At 44.3% G+C, this 18284-nt stretch overlaps 1 protein-coding gene across 8 annotated transcripts in view; it reads left to right on the forward strand.

Annotated features, from left to right (window-relative positions):
- incenp (inner centromere protein) overlaps positions 1-18284 on the forward strand; it is a 62807-nt gene that overhangs the window by 20202 nt on the left and 24321 nt on the right. For 7 of the 8 annotated variants that reach the window (XM_072466041.1, XM_072466039.1, XM_072466042.1 and 4 more), the window contains 6 exons: positions 2-44; positions 8864-8933; positions 12426-12546; positions 13129-13177; positions 13931-14051; positions 18126-18260. In XM_072466041.1, the coding sequence (XP_072322142.1) occupies positions 2-44; positions 8864-8933; positions 12426-12546; positions 13129-13177; positions 13931-14051; positions 18126-18260 (539 nt within the window). The remainder of the gene's footprint in view (position 1; positions 45-8863; positions 8934-12425; positions 12547-13128; positions 13178-13930; positions 14052-18125; positions 18261-18284) is intronic. The other variant, XM_072466044.1, reaches the window with a different exon arrangement.

The following is an 18284-nucleotide window of genomic DNA, read 5'->3' on the forward strand; positions in this document are numbered from 1 at the left end:
GATCAGAATTGTACTGACAAAGTGGAAGAAATTGAGAGAGAATGGTAAGAATGTTTACTGAACTATAAATCCATTTATGCTCTGTGGCCTGATCTTTAATGTTTTTAAGTGGGTCACAGCTAAGTGCAACCTTCCTATCTTGTTAATCTTACCTAGAAGGGTCTGTTGCAGGAACTCCTTTGAATCCTTCCCTTTTTTTTTTTTTGGATTATGATATCTTCAGTTGGACAGAATTTCATGAGATGGTTTCCTAACCCAAGTATCTAATATGTCATGCGGCTACCTGGAAGGACAATTACACAAGTGCTAGTTGGTGGTCAGTATCGTCAAATTATGTCACATATATGAGCAAAGGGAGTGTTGCAGACAATCGGAGCATATATGATAACTGGTTGTTCATTAACAGTATGGCAAGGCATCTCCTCATTCCCCAATCCTGTCGTCCTGCTTGGTTTATACTTTCTAAAACAGGGTCACTGAGGTTAATTTTGCTGACCCGGTTTCTTCCCAAGCTGAGATCTGGTCACCAGCTTGCGACATCAGCAATTGTTAATCATTATAAGTAATTCAAGGTGAGGACTCTTCCCCCCTGTCTGCGTGGATCTCGCTCCACAACCCAATGATGTACGTGGACTGTCCATGCTAAATTGCCCCTTAATTGGTGGTTGGGGCGGCTGGCAGGCAGGAGATAGAAAAGAATTGGATACTCTAATTTTAAAAATTTAAATTCAAATTGAGGACATTGGATTATTAAAATGTTCAATTTTTAAAAATTGAATGTTCCATGATTCACGAATAGAAGTAGCCACATTGCTGTCGGTGGTGTCTGTAGGTCTTTAACTTTAAATGTCCGTTATTGGGGAAGCCAGTTGTTTGACTTGACTTTGTGCTGTATTGCTGCAATTATCACATGCATATCTGATGATGTAGACCGCTGATCGATCCAAAAGTTTATTTCACTTCTTTGAGCTGTGACGCTAACATGATCAGGAAAAGTTACAAAGTGTGCATTAGCCTATATTTATTGCAATCATAAATATGAATTTCGTTAGATATCAGGAGTGAGATTCTTTTAGCAGAATACTGAATTGTTTAGTTTTGTGTAATGGCTCAGTAAGTAATTGAACTCTATAGTAGAGCATTGAATCATAAGATGTCAGTTCTATCATAGACTATCATAGAATTGACAGTGCAGGAATTGACAGTTTAGAAGGAGGCCATTCGGCCCATCGAGTCTGCACCGGCTCTTAGAAAGAGCACCCTACCCAAGGTCAACACCTCCACCCTATCCCCACAACCCAGTAACCCCACCCAACACTAAGGGCAATTTTAGACACTAAGGGCAATTTATCATGGCCAATCCACCTAACCTGCACATCTTTGGACTGTGGGAGGAAACCGGAGCACCCGGAGGAAACCCACGCACACACTGGGAGGATGTGCAGACTCCGCACAGACAGTGACCCAAGCTGGAATTGAACCTGGGACCCTGGAGCTGTGAAGCAATTGTGCTATCCACAAGGCTACCGTGCTTCCCAGTTGTTGCTCAGTGGGTAGAACTCTTGTCTCTATTAGAAGCTTTTGGTCACTCCAGGGGACTTGAGCTCACAATCGAGTTGTCAAGTCTGGGAGTGCTTCACTGTCAGGTGTTTTATGATGATGGCTAAGAAGGTTAATTATGAAGAGGACATAAGAGTCTGCAAAGTTTTATAGGTAGATACAGTGGTTAAAAATTTGGCAGGTGAAATATAATGATAGGAAAATGCTAAAATCTTGGCCTCAGGGATAGAAGATTGTGTCCCGGAGGTGATGGGGATAGACCAGACGGGGTTTGTTAAAAGCAGGCGGCTAATGGCCAAAGTTAGAAGGTTCTCAAATGTGATCATGATGCTCTCCGAGGGGAGGGAGATGGGCGTAGTGGTGGCTATGGACGCGGAAAAGGCCTTCGACCGGTGGAGTGGAATTTGTGGGCGGTGTCGGGACGGTTCGGATTTGGACAGGGCTTTATTGACAGGGTTCGGTAGCTGTACCAGGCACCTGTGGCGAGCGTACGGATAAATTGGCTGACGTCGGACTACTTTAAACTGCATATCAAGGCAAGGATGTCCCCTCTCCCCACTACTGTTTGCTTTGGCCATAGAGCCACTGGCGACGGTGCTAAGAGCATCAAAGGACTGGAAAGCGATATTCTGGGGGAGGGGTTGAGCATAGGGTCTCGCTATACGCAGATGACCTGCTCCCATATATTTCTGACCCGTTTGGGGGGGGATGAGGGAGATTATGCGGATCTTAGGGGAATTTGGCCGGTTTTCAGGGTACAAAAGTGTTTGATAAGGTTCCCCACGGTAGGCTATTGCAGAAAATACGGAGGCTGGGGATTGAGGGTAATTTAGAGATGTGGATCAGAAATTGGCTAGCTGAAAGAAGACAGAGGGTGGTGGTTGATGGGAAATGTTCAGAATGGAGTTCAGTTACAAGTGGCGTACCACAAGGATCTGTTCTGGGGCCGTTGCTGTTTGTCATTTTTATCAATGACCTAGAGGAGTAAGTAAATTTGCAGACGATACTAAAGTCGGTGGTGTTGTCGATAGTGTGGAAGGATGTAGCAGGTTACAGAGGGATATAGATAAACTGCAGAGCTGGGCTGAGAGGTGGCAAATGGAGTTTAATGTAGAGAAGTGTGAGGCGATTCACTTTGGAAGGAATAACAGGGATGTGGAATATTTGGCTAATGGTAAAGTTCTTGGAAGTGTGGATGAACAGAGGGATCTAGGTGTCCATGTACATAGATCCCTAAAAGTTGCCACTCAGGTTGATAGGGTTGTGAAGAAGGCCTATGGAGTGTTGGCCTTTATTGGTAGAGGGATTGAGTTCCGGAGTCAGGAGGTCATGTTGCAGCTGTACAGAACTCTGGTTCGGCCGCATTTGGAGATTGCGTACAGTTCTGGTCACCGCATTATAGGAAGGACGTGGAGGCTTTGGAGCGGGTGCAGAGGAGATTTACCAGGATGTTGCCTGGTATGGAGGGAAAATCTTATGAGGAAAGGCTGATGGACTTGAGGTTGTTTTCGTTGGAGAGAAGAAGGTTAAGAGGAGATTTAATAGAGGCATACAAAATGATCAGGGGGTTAGATAGTGAGAGCCTTCTCCCGCGGATGGAAATGGCTGGCACGAGGGGACATAGCTTTACACTGAGGGGTAATAGATATAGGACAGAGGTCCAGAGGTAGGTTCTTTACGCAAAGAGCAGTGAGGCCGTGGAATGCCCTACCTGCAAAAGTAGTGAATTCGCCAACATTGAGGGCATTTTAAAGTTTATTGGATAAACATATGGATGATAATGGCATAGTGTAGGTTAGGTGGCTTTTGTTTCGGTGCAACGTCGTGGGCCGAAGGGCCTGTACTGCGCTGTATCGTTCTATGTTCTAAATTGAATATGGGTAAAAGTGAGGTGTTTGCGATTCAGATGAGGGGACAGGATCGGAGACTGGGGGAGTTGCCGTTCAGATTGGTGGGAGGGAGTTTCCGTTATTTGGGAATTCGGGTGGCACGGGGATGGGAGCAGCTACATAAGTTAAATTTGACCCGGCTAGTTGAACAAATGAAGGAGGACTTCCGGAAGTGAGACATACTCCCACTGTCACTGGCGGACAGGGTACAGACCGTAAAAATGACAGTCCTCCCGAGACTTTTGTTTGTTTTCCAGTGCCTCCCTATTTTTATAGCAAAGGCCTTTTTTAAATGGGTGAATAGGGTGATCTCTGGTTTTGTGTGGGCGGGTAAAACCCCGCGAGTAAAGAAAGTGTTGCTGGAGCAGAGTCAAGGGATACATGGGCTGGCACTGCTGAACTTTAGTAATTACTGGGCGGCAAATATAGCCATGATGGGGAAGTGGATAGTGTGTGGGGAAGGGGGGAAATCGTTGTGGGAGCGAGTAGAGGAGGCATCGTGTAAGAGCACAAGTTTGGGGGCATTGGTAATGGCACCTCTGGCGTTCTCGCCGGCTCGGTACTCTGCAAACCCAGTGGTAGTGGTGGCCCTGAGTCAGGGGGCAGTGGAGGGAACATCGTTGTGGGCTCCAATTTGCGATAATCACCGGTTTGTTCCAGGGAAGCTCGATTTGGGGGGGGGGGGTTCGGAGATGGCAGAGAGCAGGGATTGGAGAGAATGGGAGATCTATTTATTAATGGGAGCTTTCCCTGTTTGGAGGATTTGGAGGAGAAGTTCGAATTGCCGGGAAGGAATGGGTCTCTGTATCTGCAGATAAGGGATTTTGTGCGAAGGCAGGTTTCGACCTTCCTACTGCCACAGGAATACAGGACAGGGTAGTTTCTAGAATGGGGGAGGGGAAGGTTTTGAATATCTACCAAGAGCTTATGGAGTGGGAGGAAACTCAGATAGATGAGCTAACGGGTAAATGGGAAGATGAGCCGGGGGGAGGGAGGGGGAGGTAGAGGCGAGTCTGTGGGTGGATGCTTTGAGCAGAGTCAACACGTCCTCATCATGAGTCAGACTCAGCCTGATAGAATTCAAGGTGGTTCACCGGGCACACATGATGGTGGCCCGGATGAACACGTTTTTCAGGATAGAGGACAAGTGTGTGAGGTGTGCTGGAGGGCCAGCAAACCATGTCCATATGTTTTCGACATGCCCGATGCTTAGGGGATACTGGCAGGGATTTGCAGATGTCCACAGTACTTAAAACGAGGGTGGCGCCGAGTCCAGAGGTGGCGACTGTCTGAAGATCCGGGAGTCCAGGGGGCGAGAGAGGCTGACGTTTTGGCCTTTGCCTCATTGGTAGCCAGGAGACAGATATTGTTAGCGTGGAGGGACTCAAAGACCCCCAAATCAGAGGTTTGGGTTTCTCAGAATTGAGAAAATTAAGTTTGACCTGAGAGGGTCAACATTGGGGTTCGTCCGGAGGTGGCAGCCGTTTATCGACTTCAGGGAAAGCTACACTGTCAGCAGAAGTAATAAAGGGGGCGGAGGGGGTGTTGGGCTTTTTTTGTGTTTAGGGTAGGCGGGATTAGTGAGAGATGGAGAGATGTTTTGCACTATGTTTATATTTGTACCGTTCATTGTTATAAAATTATAAATGCCTTAATAAAATGTTTTTTAACTTAAAAAAATACATAAGATCCTGAGTGGATTTGACAGGGTGGATGCTGAGATTAGAGGACACTCTTAATAAGTTCATAAGATATAGGAATGGAGCTAGGCCATTTGGCCCATTTGAGTCTGCTCTGCCATTTGATCATGCTGATGTGTTCCTCATCCCCATTCTCCTGCCTTCCCACCGTTACCCCTGATCTTCATATTAATCAAGAAATCCCCTTATTGATCATGAGCCTCATATATTTGGGCTTGAGGTGCTGTTAACAACAGTGCTACAGACCAAGAGCTGGATGCTGAAATCAGAGTAGTTTGTTTTTAGAACACGTGAACTAAGAGCAGGAGTAGGCAATTTAGGATTAAAGATAAGGGGTCTCCCATTGAAGGTTGATGAGAGCTTTTTTTCCTCCTTGAGGGTCTTGGTCTTTAGAATTCTCTTCCCCGAAGGCAGGGTCGTTTTTTAAGGCAGATGTTGATCAATTTATGACAAAGTGAATCAAAGATTATTGTGGGAGGTGGAATGTGGAGCTGAGGCCACAATCTGATCCATTATGATCTTATTGAACAGCGGAGCAGACTTGAGGGGTTGAAGAGAGAACCCCTGCTCAGAATCCATAAGTTCAGATGAGATTTGAGTAAGGTGTTAAACCAGATTTCCAACTGATCTTGGGTCCACATAAGATTACGAAGAGCAGAGAAATTCTCCCTAATTCTTGGCCAATATTTATTCCTCAACCAACATCACTTAACCAAATTACCTAGCCATTGTCATGTTGCTATTTTTGAAACTGTGCAAATTAACATACTGACATGACTACACACTGCAGTGATTATGCTTCAAAGGCATTTTACTGGCTATCAAGTATTTTTCTGAAGTCCTGATGTGAAAAATACAATTTTTTAAAAAAAGGTTGATTCCCTGGTCCATGTTAAGCACTTTAGTGAGTACTTGTTTAGTTGGTGGGGTGGGTGACATTAGGGAACCTTATCCTTTCAACAATCTGTGTAACAGATCATATTGCGTTTTGAATGCTAATGAAGGCACATGGGAATGGCAGATGCACATTCTCCTCCCATATTGAAATTTCTGTCCAGACTGCAAAATGTGACTGGAGCTAAACTGTCAAATTTAATGTGGCAGGGAAAGCAACTTGACATCTGTCTGATGAACCAGTACTGCAGTATTGGTAAAAGCACCTGAGAATTTTCGCTTTGGGTGCAAATAGAAACTTGGCATAAATTGTGCTGAACAGTGCTGTAATTTTGAGAATCTTAACTCTTGCATATCATCAAACAGAATTATTGCAGAGAGGAGGAGACCATTTGGCCCATGTATGCACCAGCTCTCCAAATGAGCAATTCATTAGAGGCATTCTCCCCATAATCCTGCATGTTTTTCCTAACAGTCTAATTCCCTTTGAGGTGTTTTGATTGAACCTGCCTCCACCACACTCCCAGGTAGTGCAATTACTTAAATCTGTGTCATCTCGTTTTCAATCCTTTTCACAGGAGTGCAAACTGTTTCTCATCAGACCACACGGGATTTTGAATGCCTCTATCAAATTGCCAAAACTTTCTATTCTCCAAATAAACGGACTATCTTCATAACACAAGTTCTTTATTCCTGGCACCACTTTCGTGAATCTTTATGACACTCTCTTCAATATCTTCGCAGTCTTCCTAAAGTGTGACACTCTGAATTGCTCACAATACTCCAGCTGAAGCTGAACTGGCTTCTTCTGCAAGTTCAACATAACGTCCTTGCTCTTCTACTCCATGCCCCGATTAATAAGGCCTAGAATACTGTGTGCTTTATTATCCAATCTCTCAACCTGTCCTGCCACCTTCAGTGACTTATGCACATGTGCACCCAGTTCCCTCTGCCCCTGTACCCCTTTTAGAATTGAACCCTTTATATTGTGTCTCCATGTTCTTCCTACCAAAATGAATAACTCCATATTTCTTTGCATTGAACTTCATCTACCTGCCTGCCTGCCCATTCCACAATTTTGGAACTTCAAAAGGACATAGACACTAGTCTACTACCAAGTTTTGCATCATCTGCAAATTTTGAAATTGTGCACAAGGTCTGTCATATTAATTGAGTGGAGTAAGGGTCCCAATGCTAATCCCTGGGGAACTTCACTGTAAACCTTCCTCCAGCCTGAAAACCATCAATCAATCACTATTCTTGTTTCCTGCCAGCCAATTTCCTATCCATATTGCTACTTCCCCTTTTATTCCGCAGGCTGTAACTTGCTCAAATGTTGTGTAGCACTATCAGATGCCTTTTGGCAGTCTGTGCACACCGCATCAACAGCCCCTTCCATTCAAATGTTTGTTAAACATGACTTTCCTTGAGGAATGCATGCTTGCTTACCTTTAATTAACCCATATTTGTCCTTGTGCCACTAATTTTGCCCCAATTATTGCTTTTAGAAGCTTCCCACCACCAAAGTTAAACTGACTGACCTATCGTTGTTAGGCTTATCTTTTGCACCCTTTTTTTGAACAAGGATGTACAGCTAGCAATTTTCCAGTCCTCCAGCATCAACCCTGAGTCTAAGGCTGAAACATTATGGTAATTTGCGCTCTCTGTTCCTGTACAACCTTAGATGCAATCATCTGAGGCTGGTGCCTTATCAACCTGTAAGTACAAACATTCTATCCAATATCTCCTCCTTATAATTTTTAAACTCTGCTAGTGTCTGAATTGCTTCCATGAAAGTAAAAAAAAAAAACGCTCTGGCATGAGCTAGCCTAATCTAACAGCATTGTTTTAGGAGCGATTGGGTTTATCACAAAAATGCATTTTATTCCCTTTGTGCGCCATCTGAGCAACCCAGTTCTAAATTACTTGCTGACTTTTTGAAAACTTACACAACTATCTAAGTTGTGCCAGGGTACATTAATCAGTTTCTTAATAGCTTTTTACTTGGAAAAAATATATCTATTTGTGTCCTTGTATTTAAAAGAAATTGCTTAATTGTTTAGCCTCCTTGGAGGACTGCTAACAATGAGCGCACAATTAATGGAAACTACCAATGGTGGCCAATTAATCATGTGGATGTGGTCAGTTTTTTGTGGGCAGGCCAATACAAAACAAATCATGGCAACTCCTTACACTGGCACAGTTTGTATTATGGTCTTGTGCAGCCTGCTGCTACCATATATGGTGAGGGGCTTGATGTAGACCTCCAGGGATTTGACTCTATGCTAAGCAAGATATTGAGAATGTTGTGGGTTCTGGTTGAACACAATTACATTACGTTTATTACTAACAACTATATACAGCTCTATATAGGCCTGGGTCCTAACCATTCCATACATTATTTACTTGACTATATGCCTGACTCGAGGTATACATGGAGTCTTACTGATTAGTCACAAACAGCAGTGAACACCTGCAGGAGGGATCACGGGCAATAGTGAACAATTAACATGGAGGCTGTACCGTTTATCCTCCAGCCTTCATATGTGGTGATGTCACTATGCCGTTTCTTAAAGGTATGCATTCAGTATTAACAGTTTGCACTTAAAATTCTACTGCCATTTTGTCCTAGTTATACTTTTATTTTGTGTGCCATATGCTGAATACACTAAGACAACTGAGTGTACCCTGTTTGTGTTTTTTCTGCTTATGGAAAAGGAGATATTACTCCGTAGCTAAGCTGAGGAGCAGATCCCTTGGCTCACAAGGTTCTAAAATGTTTCATATTGGAAACTCAAACAATAACTTTATTGTTTATAGTGTTGAAGATGTTTTGAGCACTCTACTTAAATCTGAGCAGCAAAAGGAAGAGGAGCAACCAGTCACATTGGTAGGTACAGTATAATTGGCATTGCTTAAAAAAATGTAAAAAATTTTTTAAAAAAATTTTTTTTAATGATTTTATTGAGGTATTTTTGGGCATTGTAAACAGTTACAGATAACAGAATTGTGCAAACATCAATATAAAACCAATACTTCAATCAAACCATACTGCACATGCCTGCTCCTCTCCCCTAGACACTGCCCGCCTATTTATCCCTCCTACTCTACTCTAATCTCTCTCTTCCCTTTCTCTCTTTCTCCCCCCCCCCCCCCCCCCCCTTCCCTCCTGCTGACATTCACTCTCCCGCGAAGAAGTCGATGAATGGTTGCCACCTTCGGGTGAACCCCAGTACAGATCCCCTCAAGACGAACTTAATTTTTTCCATACCCAGAAAACGTGTCATGTCCGAAAGCTATAGTTCGGTCTTCAGTGGTTTGAGTCCCTCCGTGCCAGCAGTGTTCACCGCCGGGCTATTGGGGAAGCAAAGGCCAGAACATCTGCCTCTTTCCCCCCCCTGGAATCCCGGGTCTTCTGAAACCCCGAAAATTGCCACCCCTGGACTCATCACCACCCTTGTTTTCAGCACCTGGGACATGACCCCTGCAAATCCCTCCCAGTACCCCCTAAGCTTAGGACATGCCCAAAACATGTGAACCTGATTCGCTGGACCTCCCGCGCATCTAGCGCACTTGTCCTCTACCCCAAAGAATTTGCTCATCCGAGCTACCGTCATGTGGGCCCGGTGAACGACCTTAAATTGAATCAGGCCGAGCCTGGCACGTGTTGCAGTTGAGTTTACCCTACTCGGGGCTTCCGCCCACAGCCTGTCCTCCATCTCCCCGCCAAGCTCCTCCTCCCATTTGAGTTTCAGTTCCTCCGTCTGGGCCTCTTCCACCTTCATGAGCACCTTGTAGATATCTGAGACTCTACCATCTCCTCTAGAGACTATTCTGTCCTGGATCCCTATTGGTGGGAGGCGTGGGAAGGATGGGACCTGTCTGCGTACAAAGTCCACAATCTGTAAGTAGATCGGGAGGCACTGGAAGACGAACAGCAATCTAGGGAGGATTGTCATCTTTACAGTCTGCACCCTCCCCACCAGTGACAGCGGGAGTGCATCCCATCTCCGAAACTCCCTCTTCATTTGTTCCACCACCCTAGTCAAATTTAACTTGTGCAACCTGCCCCAGTCTCGCGCCACCTGTATCCCCAAGTACTGGAAACTTTCCTCCACCAGCCTAAATGGCAGCTCCTTCAGTCGATTCTGGCCCCTTGCCTGCACCACAAACATCTAACTCTTGGCCATATTTAATTTGTACCCTGAAAACCGGCCGAACTTCCTCTATTTTCCATCCCGGCCAGTGGGTCTGACACGTACAGGAGCAGGCCGTCCGCATAGAGGGAGAACCTGTGCTCCCCCCCCCCCCCCCCTTAGTCATTCGCTTCCATCCCATCGCAGCTCTCAATGCCATCGCCAACGGCTCTATGGCCAGCGCGAACAGCAACGGGGAGAGTGGGCACCCCTGTCTGGTCCCGCAGTGTAGTCTGAAATAATCTGACATCCTGTTCGTCTTAACGCTAGCTTTTGGGGCCTGGTACAATAGTCTGACCCAATTAACCAGTCCCTCTCCGAACTCAAACCGTCCAAGCACCTCCCACAAATAGCCCCACTCCACCCGGTCGAAGGCCTTCTCAGCGTCCATTGCCACCACTACTTCCACCTCCTTGCCCGTCGGGGGGCATCATGATCACATTAAGCAATCTTCTCAAGTTAGCTGTCAGCTGCCTGCCTTTTACAAACCCTGTCTGATCTTCCCCAATCACCTCCGGTACGCAGTCCTCCATTCTAATCGCCAGGAGCTTGGCACCCACATTGATCAGGGAGATTGGCCTGTATGACCCGCAGGATTCCTGGTCCTTGTCCTGCTTCAGTATCAGCAAGGTGGTGGCTTGCGACATCGTCGGTGGCAGGGTCCCTCTGTCCCTTGCCTCATTAAAAACCCTTGTCAGGACCGGTCCCACTATCTCTGAGAACGTCTTGTAAAACTCCGGTCCCGGGGCTTTCCCCGACTGCATGGCCTTTAGGCCCCCCAATACCTCCTCGCTCTAATCGGGGGGCCCCCAGCCCGTCCACTAGTCCCCTGCCTACTTTTGGGAAGGTTAGTCCATCCAGGAACCTTTTTCATCTCCTCCAGCTCTTCCGGGGGTTCTGAAGTGTACAGCTTAATATAGAAGTCCAGAAATACCTTATTCAGTCCTGCCGGGTCCTCCACTCTGCTCCCCTCCCCATCATCCATTCTACCTATTTCCCTGGCTGCCTCCCTCTTCCTGAGTTGCTGCGCTAGCAATCTACTGGCCTTCTCCCCATGCTCGTGCACCACTCCCCTCGCCTTCCTAAGTTGTTCCACGGCCCTACTCGTGGATAGCACCACCCGTTCCGCCTGCAATATCCGTCTCTCCCCGAGTAGGTCCTCCCCCGGGGACCCCGCATGCTCCTCTTCTATCCGGTGAATTTCCCTAACCAATCTGTCCATTTCTGCTCAATCCACCCTGACCCTGTGAGCCCGAATTGAGATCAGCTCCCCCCTCACTACTGCCTTCAACGCCTCCCACAGGGTTGCTGCTGAAACCTCCCCTGTATCGTTCACCTGCAAGTAATTTTGCATACATTTCCAAAGTCTCTCACATCCCCTCCTCCGACAACAGTCCTGCGTCTAACCTCCACTGCGGGCGTTGTTAATTCGCTTTGGGGGGGGGGGGCGCACCCCTTCTCACCTGTACTCTGCATGCCCCCTCCGGCAGTCGCGGACAGGCTTCAGCCCCCATCAGCTGCATCAACAGGTCCTCCACGAACGCTGTGGCATCAGCTCCCTCCGCCCCCTCCGTGAGGCCGATGATCCTCCGATTTAGTCTTCGGGCTCTATTTTCCAGCTCCTCTACTCTGTCCAGCAGTCTTCTCTGTCTCTCCTTCAACCCGTCGACTTCTAGCGTAGCAATCGTCTGCGTGCCCGCCTGCTCCTCCACCGCCTTCCCCAGCTCAACTTTTTCGTCCTGGGCATCCAGTCTCTGGTTCAGCTGATCCACTGCCTTCTGAAGTGGGTCCAAGTTATCCCGCTTCAACAACTCAAAACTGCTCTTTATCACCTGCAGCATGTTTTCCAGCGCCTGCTGGATCCGCAGGTCCGCCATCTTTGCTCCCGGGTCAACGTCCCTTGCACCTTGCCTTTGTCCCTTCCTCTCCTGTTTGCGCTGCTTTCTGCTCTCCTGCAGTTCCATGCAGCTCTGCTCATTCCTTAGCCCTCCATGGCCGTCCTTTCACCACCCCGCAAAACCGCGGAACCGGGTCCTCAAATCCCGCCGGAGTGAGAGCCCCCGAATGTGCAGCTCACTCACTCATTGCCGCCACCGGAAGTCTCTCAAAAAAAAAAAAGTTTACTTTTAACCTTAGTTTATACACTTTATTTAATAAATAAAACAAACTGCTTTATTTGTAAACAGGTTCCTGTAAAGCAAGAACGTAGATGCACACGAAGTGCTATGAAAATTGCCACTGACAGTCTAGCGAAGGAGGCAGCAGATGATGTGCAAGCTTGTAGAACTTCAAGAATTCAGAGAAAAGGTGTGTAATGTGTCAACTTCAACAGGCAATAATTCAATATTTTATTGGAGAAGTTCACCGTAGTTTCATGATTTATTTTGAGATGCTGTGCTTGCTGATTTCTAAACATAAAATGCATTAGAGCTTGGAAAAGGATGATGAAGAATGAGACTTGTTTTTCTAAAATAATACTTGACCTCCTGTAGTGACTTGGCAATATTTCTGAAGGGAAAATGCTTATTGCTGAATAGAAGATGCAAGCACCAAAAAAGGTGTTGAGTATCTGTGTCCTGGTGGCCATCATTGTTGTTAAGGTGGTGGACGATGCTGGCTACTGCCATAACAGCCATTATTTTTAACAAGGAGGGGGTTTATGGTGGCACATTTCGAGCAGAGGAAGAAAATATCAGCAAAAGGGAACTGATCCACTATTGCCTGAAAGAACCAAGCCAAGAACTTGAGATGCTTAGTGCAAACCGTGTCCACGGTTTAGCCAACTGAGCTAACTGGCTCCTGCTCAGAGAATACTAAAATATAAGGATGTATGTAATGGCTGTTATTAATTGATGTTTAAATACTTGTATGTTTTTTATAATTTCACAGACAGCAGTGGTTCTGATAAACCAACTTTTCCTGATGACCAGTATACTGGGTGAGTTTCTGTTGAGATTCCTGCCTGCTACTGGCATTGCTCAATGGCCTGGGGTAAAAGGAGCATTTTATGGTGCTCCAATACTAGTGTTTTTGGCTCCACAGCCAGCGAAGTGTTTACCTTTTGGGTGATGAGTGTGACAGTGGAAGCAAGGGAAAAATTACAGTATCCAGAATTTTCAAATAGCCTGGGAAAACCGAGGGAGCCACTTTTGAGTCAGCCAATTTTGAGGCAATGTGCAGGAGCTTAAATAACTATTGAACAACATATCTTCAATTTATTGATACTTTCTTTAAGCAAATAGCCCTTTAAAGTATTTTGCACAGCTACACACTTGCTTAATTGGCCATCTTGTGCAGGAATGTTTGTGGCCACAGCTTTTGTTTTTAAAAGCATTCCTAGTGAGTGAATTTGTTAATTAGGACATTTTTCCAGTTCTATTAACTATTGGACTAATAAGAAAGAGAAGCAATCACCTCCGTATTTTGCAAGCACCACATCTGTTAACATAATCTGAGCAAGCATATATGTGCTGGGTTTGGTTTGAGTTGCTTGAATGGGTTTAAGAATGATCCATCTGACGAATATTCAGGGAGGATTCAAGTTCTATAAATATAAATTGGAATATGTTAATTAGTTTGAACATTTGAGTAGAAGCTTTTGCAGAGCCTTGTTGGCAATAAAATGGCACAAAGGATGCTATTTTGGCTGTCATATTTGTAGCTTCATTAACTTCCTAATGTTATTTCTTAGTCGGAAGCGCAGTTACAAGTGTGCGGTGGCAAATGTCTCTAATTACTCTGAAGTATTAGAAAAGGATGTCTCGCCACCAAGGAAGAAGAGCCCTTCACCACCAAGTATTACAGCTAGCAAAGTAAGTTGAGAAGAATCTTCTGAAACTGAAGTGTAAGGATCATATAGATTTATTTTATCTCTTTAAAATTGAGGTAATCTGTTCTGCCGCCTCTGCCATTTCACTCCTTACTTCAGCTCATCAGGTATAACCTCTTGAACTCCCTCATTCCTAGCCCTGAACTTGCAAATTTTCTCTTCTATCTTATGTATTTTCTGAACTAATCTTGCCCATGAAATCTACCACCTGCTCCTTTGACACTTCTGCCTTCCAGTAATGGAAGAGCAGAAACTTTATTGGGTAGAAAGAAGTCATTGTCTTGTGTACTCTTTGCTACCACATTGTGGTTAGGGAACTTGGTGGTTAAGTTACTGGGCTGGTAATTCGGAGGCCGGGACTAATGATCTAAAGAGTCTAGTTAAAATTCCACCATGTAAGCTTGATACTTGAATTCAGTCAGTTAATGTAATGGTGATAATTAAAATGGCAGATTGTAGTGTAAACCCAACTGGTTCAATAATGTATTTTATGGAAGGAAATTTGGCATCCGTACCTGGCCATATGTGACTCTAGATTCAACAATATGCTTGACTGTTAACTGCCCTTTTGTAGTGGTCTAACAAAATCGTTTTATAGAGATGGGTAATAAATGTTCATTTAAATCATGACCACATACATGAATTAATTAATTTAAGCGCCAAACAGATTGTTTGCAAGCTACTTTGGCTCTCCACTCTGGTAATATCTCATTTTTCTAAATTCTTATCCTGATTTCCAAATGTCTCTGTGGCTTCTATCCTTTGAAATCTCCTTCGGTCCAATAGCACTTGGTAGTCTGCACTCTTACAAAACTGGTCTTTTGCACTTCCTTGATTTTCATAAGCAGTTGAAGGGAAGGCTGTCAAAGCCCTAGCTCTGGAATTCCCTCCTGAAGTTTCTCTATTTTTAAGATTCTCCTTTTTAAAATCTACCTCCTTTTTGAATATTTCCTATATGACTATCAACTTTTGTTTGAGAATGCTCAATGCTTTGATATTTTTACTACATGAAAAGCAGTATATAAATGCAAATTGAGTTAACTAACTTAAAATTGCCTCCAATATTCAACGGGTGGAATCCAATCTCATCTCATCGTTTGTTGAAACTTTTCTTTCTTTAAAACCTTACGAATATCTTATTTAGATTTGTTTATTGGCACTAATATCGAAGTAGAGTGAAAAGTATTGTTCTGCGTGCAGCTCAGACAGATCATTCTGTACATGAAAAGAAAATACATAATAGGGCAAACCTAAAATACACAATATAAATACATACACACAGGCATCAGGTGAGGCTTACAGGAGTGTCGTACTACTCGGTAGAGAAAATGTGTGAAGAAATCAGATCAGTCCATTCCAGTGTCTGGTAACAGCGGGGAAGAAGCTGTTTTTGAATCTGTTCGTGTGTATTCTCAGACTTCTATATTTCCTACCCGATGGGAAGAAGTTGGAAAAGTGAGTAAGCCAGTGGGAGGGGTCTTTGATTATGCTGCCCGCTTTCCCAAGGCAGCAGGAGGGTGGAGTAGACAGTCAATGGATGGGTGGCAGGTTCATGTGATGGACTGGGCTGTGTTCACGATTCTCTAGTTTCTTACTCTCTGCAAAGTCTTGCCACTTTTCCTAAACTAAACTGGGCATAGAATTCTAACTGCAGCCTAACCGGTTTACAAATGGTTGGTATATCTTTTCCTATGCTTTACGTCCCTATTTATAAAGCCTAGAAACCCACCTGTTTAAAATCTATTTAACTTGGTTGGTGTCTTTCTTATAAGGATTAAGGATTTTTGTATCTGAACCACTATCTCTGCTTTTTTTAGTTAAATTTATTCAGTGCATATTTCCTTATTCTTTCTCCTAAGATACATTGTCATAAATTTCATCCTTCTAATGTACTTCATTTTCATGAAATCACACATGGAGCTTTCCTGAAGCTTCACATGGACTTTTTTAGTTTCCAGACACTTTTTAAAAAAAATCATAAAATTGTAATATTTGGGATGGCGCTGACTTGGGTAAATTTACTGGTGATGGTGGTTCGATTTGGTTGCTGTCCTTGTAAATAGGAATTTGTTCTCATTTAACTCAACTGGCTAAATAAATGTTTATCCTTGTCGGTGGTCAAGTTGAAGGTTCGGGAGAAGCCTTTGGTGATTTGCCACAGTATATCTTGCATATGGCATACACTGCAGCTGTGGTCTGCTGGTGGTGGATGGGGTTCCAATCAAGTGTGTTGTTGGCGATCCAGATTTCCAGGCAGTATTCCATCACGCACTTTGACTTGTGCTTTGTAGGTAGTTGGGCAGGCTTTGGGGAGTCGAGGAAGTGAGTCATTTGTTGCAGAATATCCAGCCTTGGACCAATTACTGTAGCCAAGCGTTGATTGTGGGGATCCAGTGATAGTAATGCCATATCTGGCACTTGTGTGGCATTCGAGTTACTTGTCACTTATCAGCCCAAATCTAGCTGTTGTTCAGATCTTAACGTGTCAAGATGGACTGCTTCATTATCTGAGTTGTGAATGGAACTGAACACTGAAATCTTCAAATTTCTCCTCTTCAAGCCTTTATGAAAGGAAGAGCTTGCTCATTGAACAAGCAGCTAGCGATAGTTGGACCTAAGATATTGCTCTGAGGAGCTCCTGTAGCAAGATCATTGGCCTCCAATAATCACATCCATCTTCCTTTATGCCACGCATGACCTTCCAATGGAGAGTTTTCTACTTGATTAACATTGACTTGAATTTTACTGAGACTCCTCGGTGTCCCAGTCAAATGGTTCCTTATTGTCAAAGGCAATCACTCACTGCTCCTTTGAAATTTGATCACTTTAGACTAAGATTGTATTGAGGTCTAGAAATTGCTCTTGGCAGTAGCTTGGCCTCAAGTGTGTGGCTCAGTGGTAAGTTTGTGTTATTTGATATTGTTGGCACTTTCAATCATTTTTGCTGATGTTGGAGTAGGCTTGGGCAGTAAATGGCCAGATTTAATTGTCTTTTTTACAGACCAGATATGTCTGGGCAGTTTTTCTTAATAGGTACCAGTATTGTAGTTGTGCTGAACAGCTTAGATAGAGGTGTGACTGGACCTGAAGCATAAGCCTTTAGTGCAGGCAGGATGAGCATGCTCTTATATTTCATGGAGTGAATCAGATTGGCTGGAGGCTGTCATCTATGATGGTGGGAACCTGAGGAACAGGCTGAGATAATCATCCACTTGACCCCTGGCTGACGGTGGTTGTAAGTGCTTCGGCCTCTGTAGGAAACATTCTGCAGAACTGAAATAAAACAAATTAGCATATTAAAGTCAGAAAGGGGTGGGGGAGGAGAAAAACAAAGTAATTATTGGCTGATGTAACAGATTAACTTGAGTGATGAAAAATTTGAAGTAAATACCTATGGCAGTGGGAAGGTTTAGGAAAAGGTGAAAGAATAGGATTGAAAAGGTAGCCACCCTGGGGGAACAGGTTTAACTTTTGCTATCTATTCTGAATCATCTGATGGCAGTGAATGAAGCTGTGGAGTTACTCAAGGTGTGAACCTTGATAATGGATGAGGACTGTTGGGCAATCAAACACTTAAGGGGAAGTGAATAATTAATGTCAAATGATTACATCCATTATGTTAGGTCCAGAAAATTTGACATTAAAAAGCCATTGGCGATGTAAGATAAAGTTGGTGCTGCAAGGCCTAATATTTGAAGTGAAGATATAATCTTCAGAAGATTTTGAAATGTACAAAAGTGAATCTGTGGAATGAGTCAAACATTGTCTACCAAGACGGTCGAATTATTTAAAAAAAATTATTATCTCTTGATGGGTGGCGCAGTGGTTAGCACTGCTGCTTCACGATGCCGAGGACCCGGGTTCGATCCCGGGTCACTGACCGTGTGAGTTTGCACATTTTCTCCATGTCTGCATGGGTCTCGCCCCCAACTCAAAGATGTATAGGGTAGGTGGATTGGTCACGCTAAATTGCCCTTAATTTTAAAAAATCCTCTTGAAGAATTTTGGACTCTCCTAAATCCTGCACACAACAGTGAGACCAAATTTCTTTTTGTAGGTGGTTCGGCCAAAGCACAAAAGTTTCCTCCACGCAGTTCAGAAGAATCAATTGTTGATGACTCCAGTGTCAGTTGGCCGCACAGTGGTGAAGTCTTTCATTAAACGCAACACCCCGTTAAAAGTTGATCCCAAGGTATGTGTGTTCTGTCGTCTCTTT

This window comes from Scyliorhinus torazame, chromosome 10 (genome assembly GCF_047496885.1).
Source record: "Scyliorhinus torazame isolate Kashiwa2021f chromosome 10, sScyTor2.1, whole genome shotgun sequence".
Taxonomy (NCBI): Eukaryota; Metazoa; Chordata; class Chondrichthyes; order Carcharhiniformes; family Scyliorhinidae; genus Scyliorhinus; species Scyliorhinus torazame.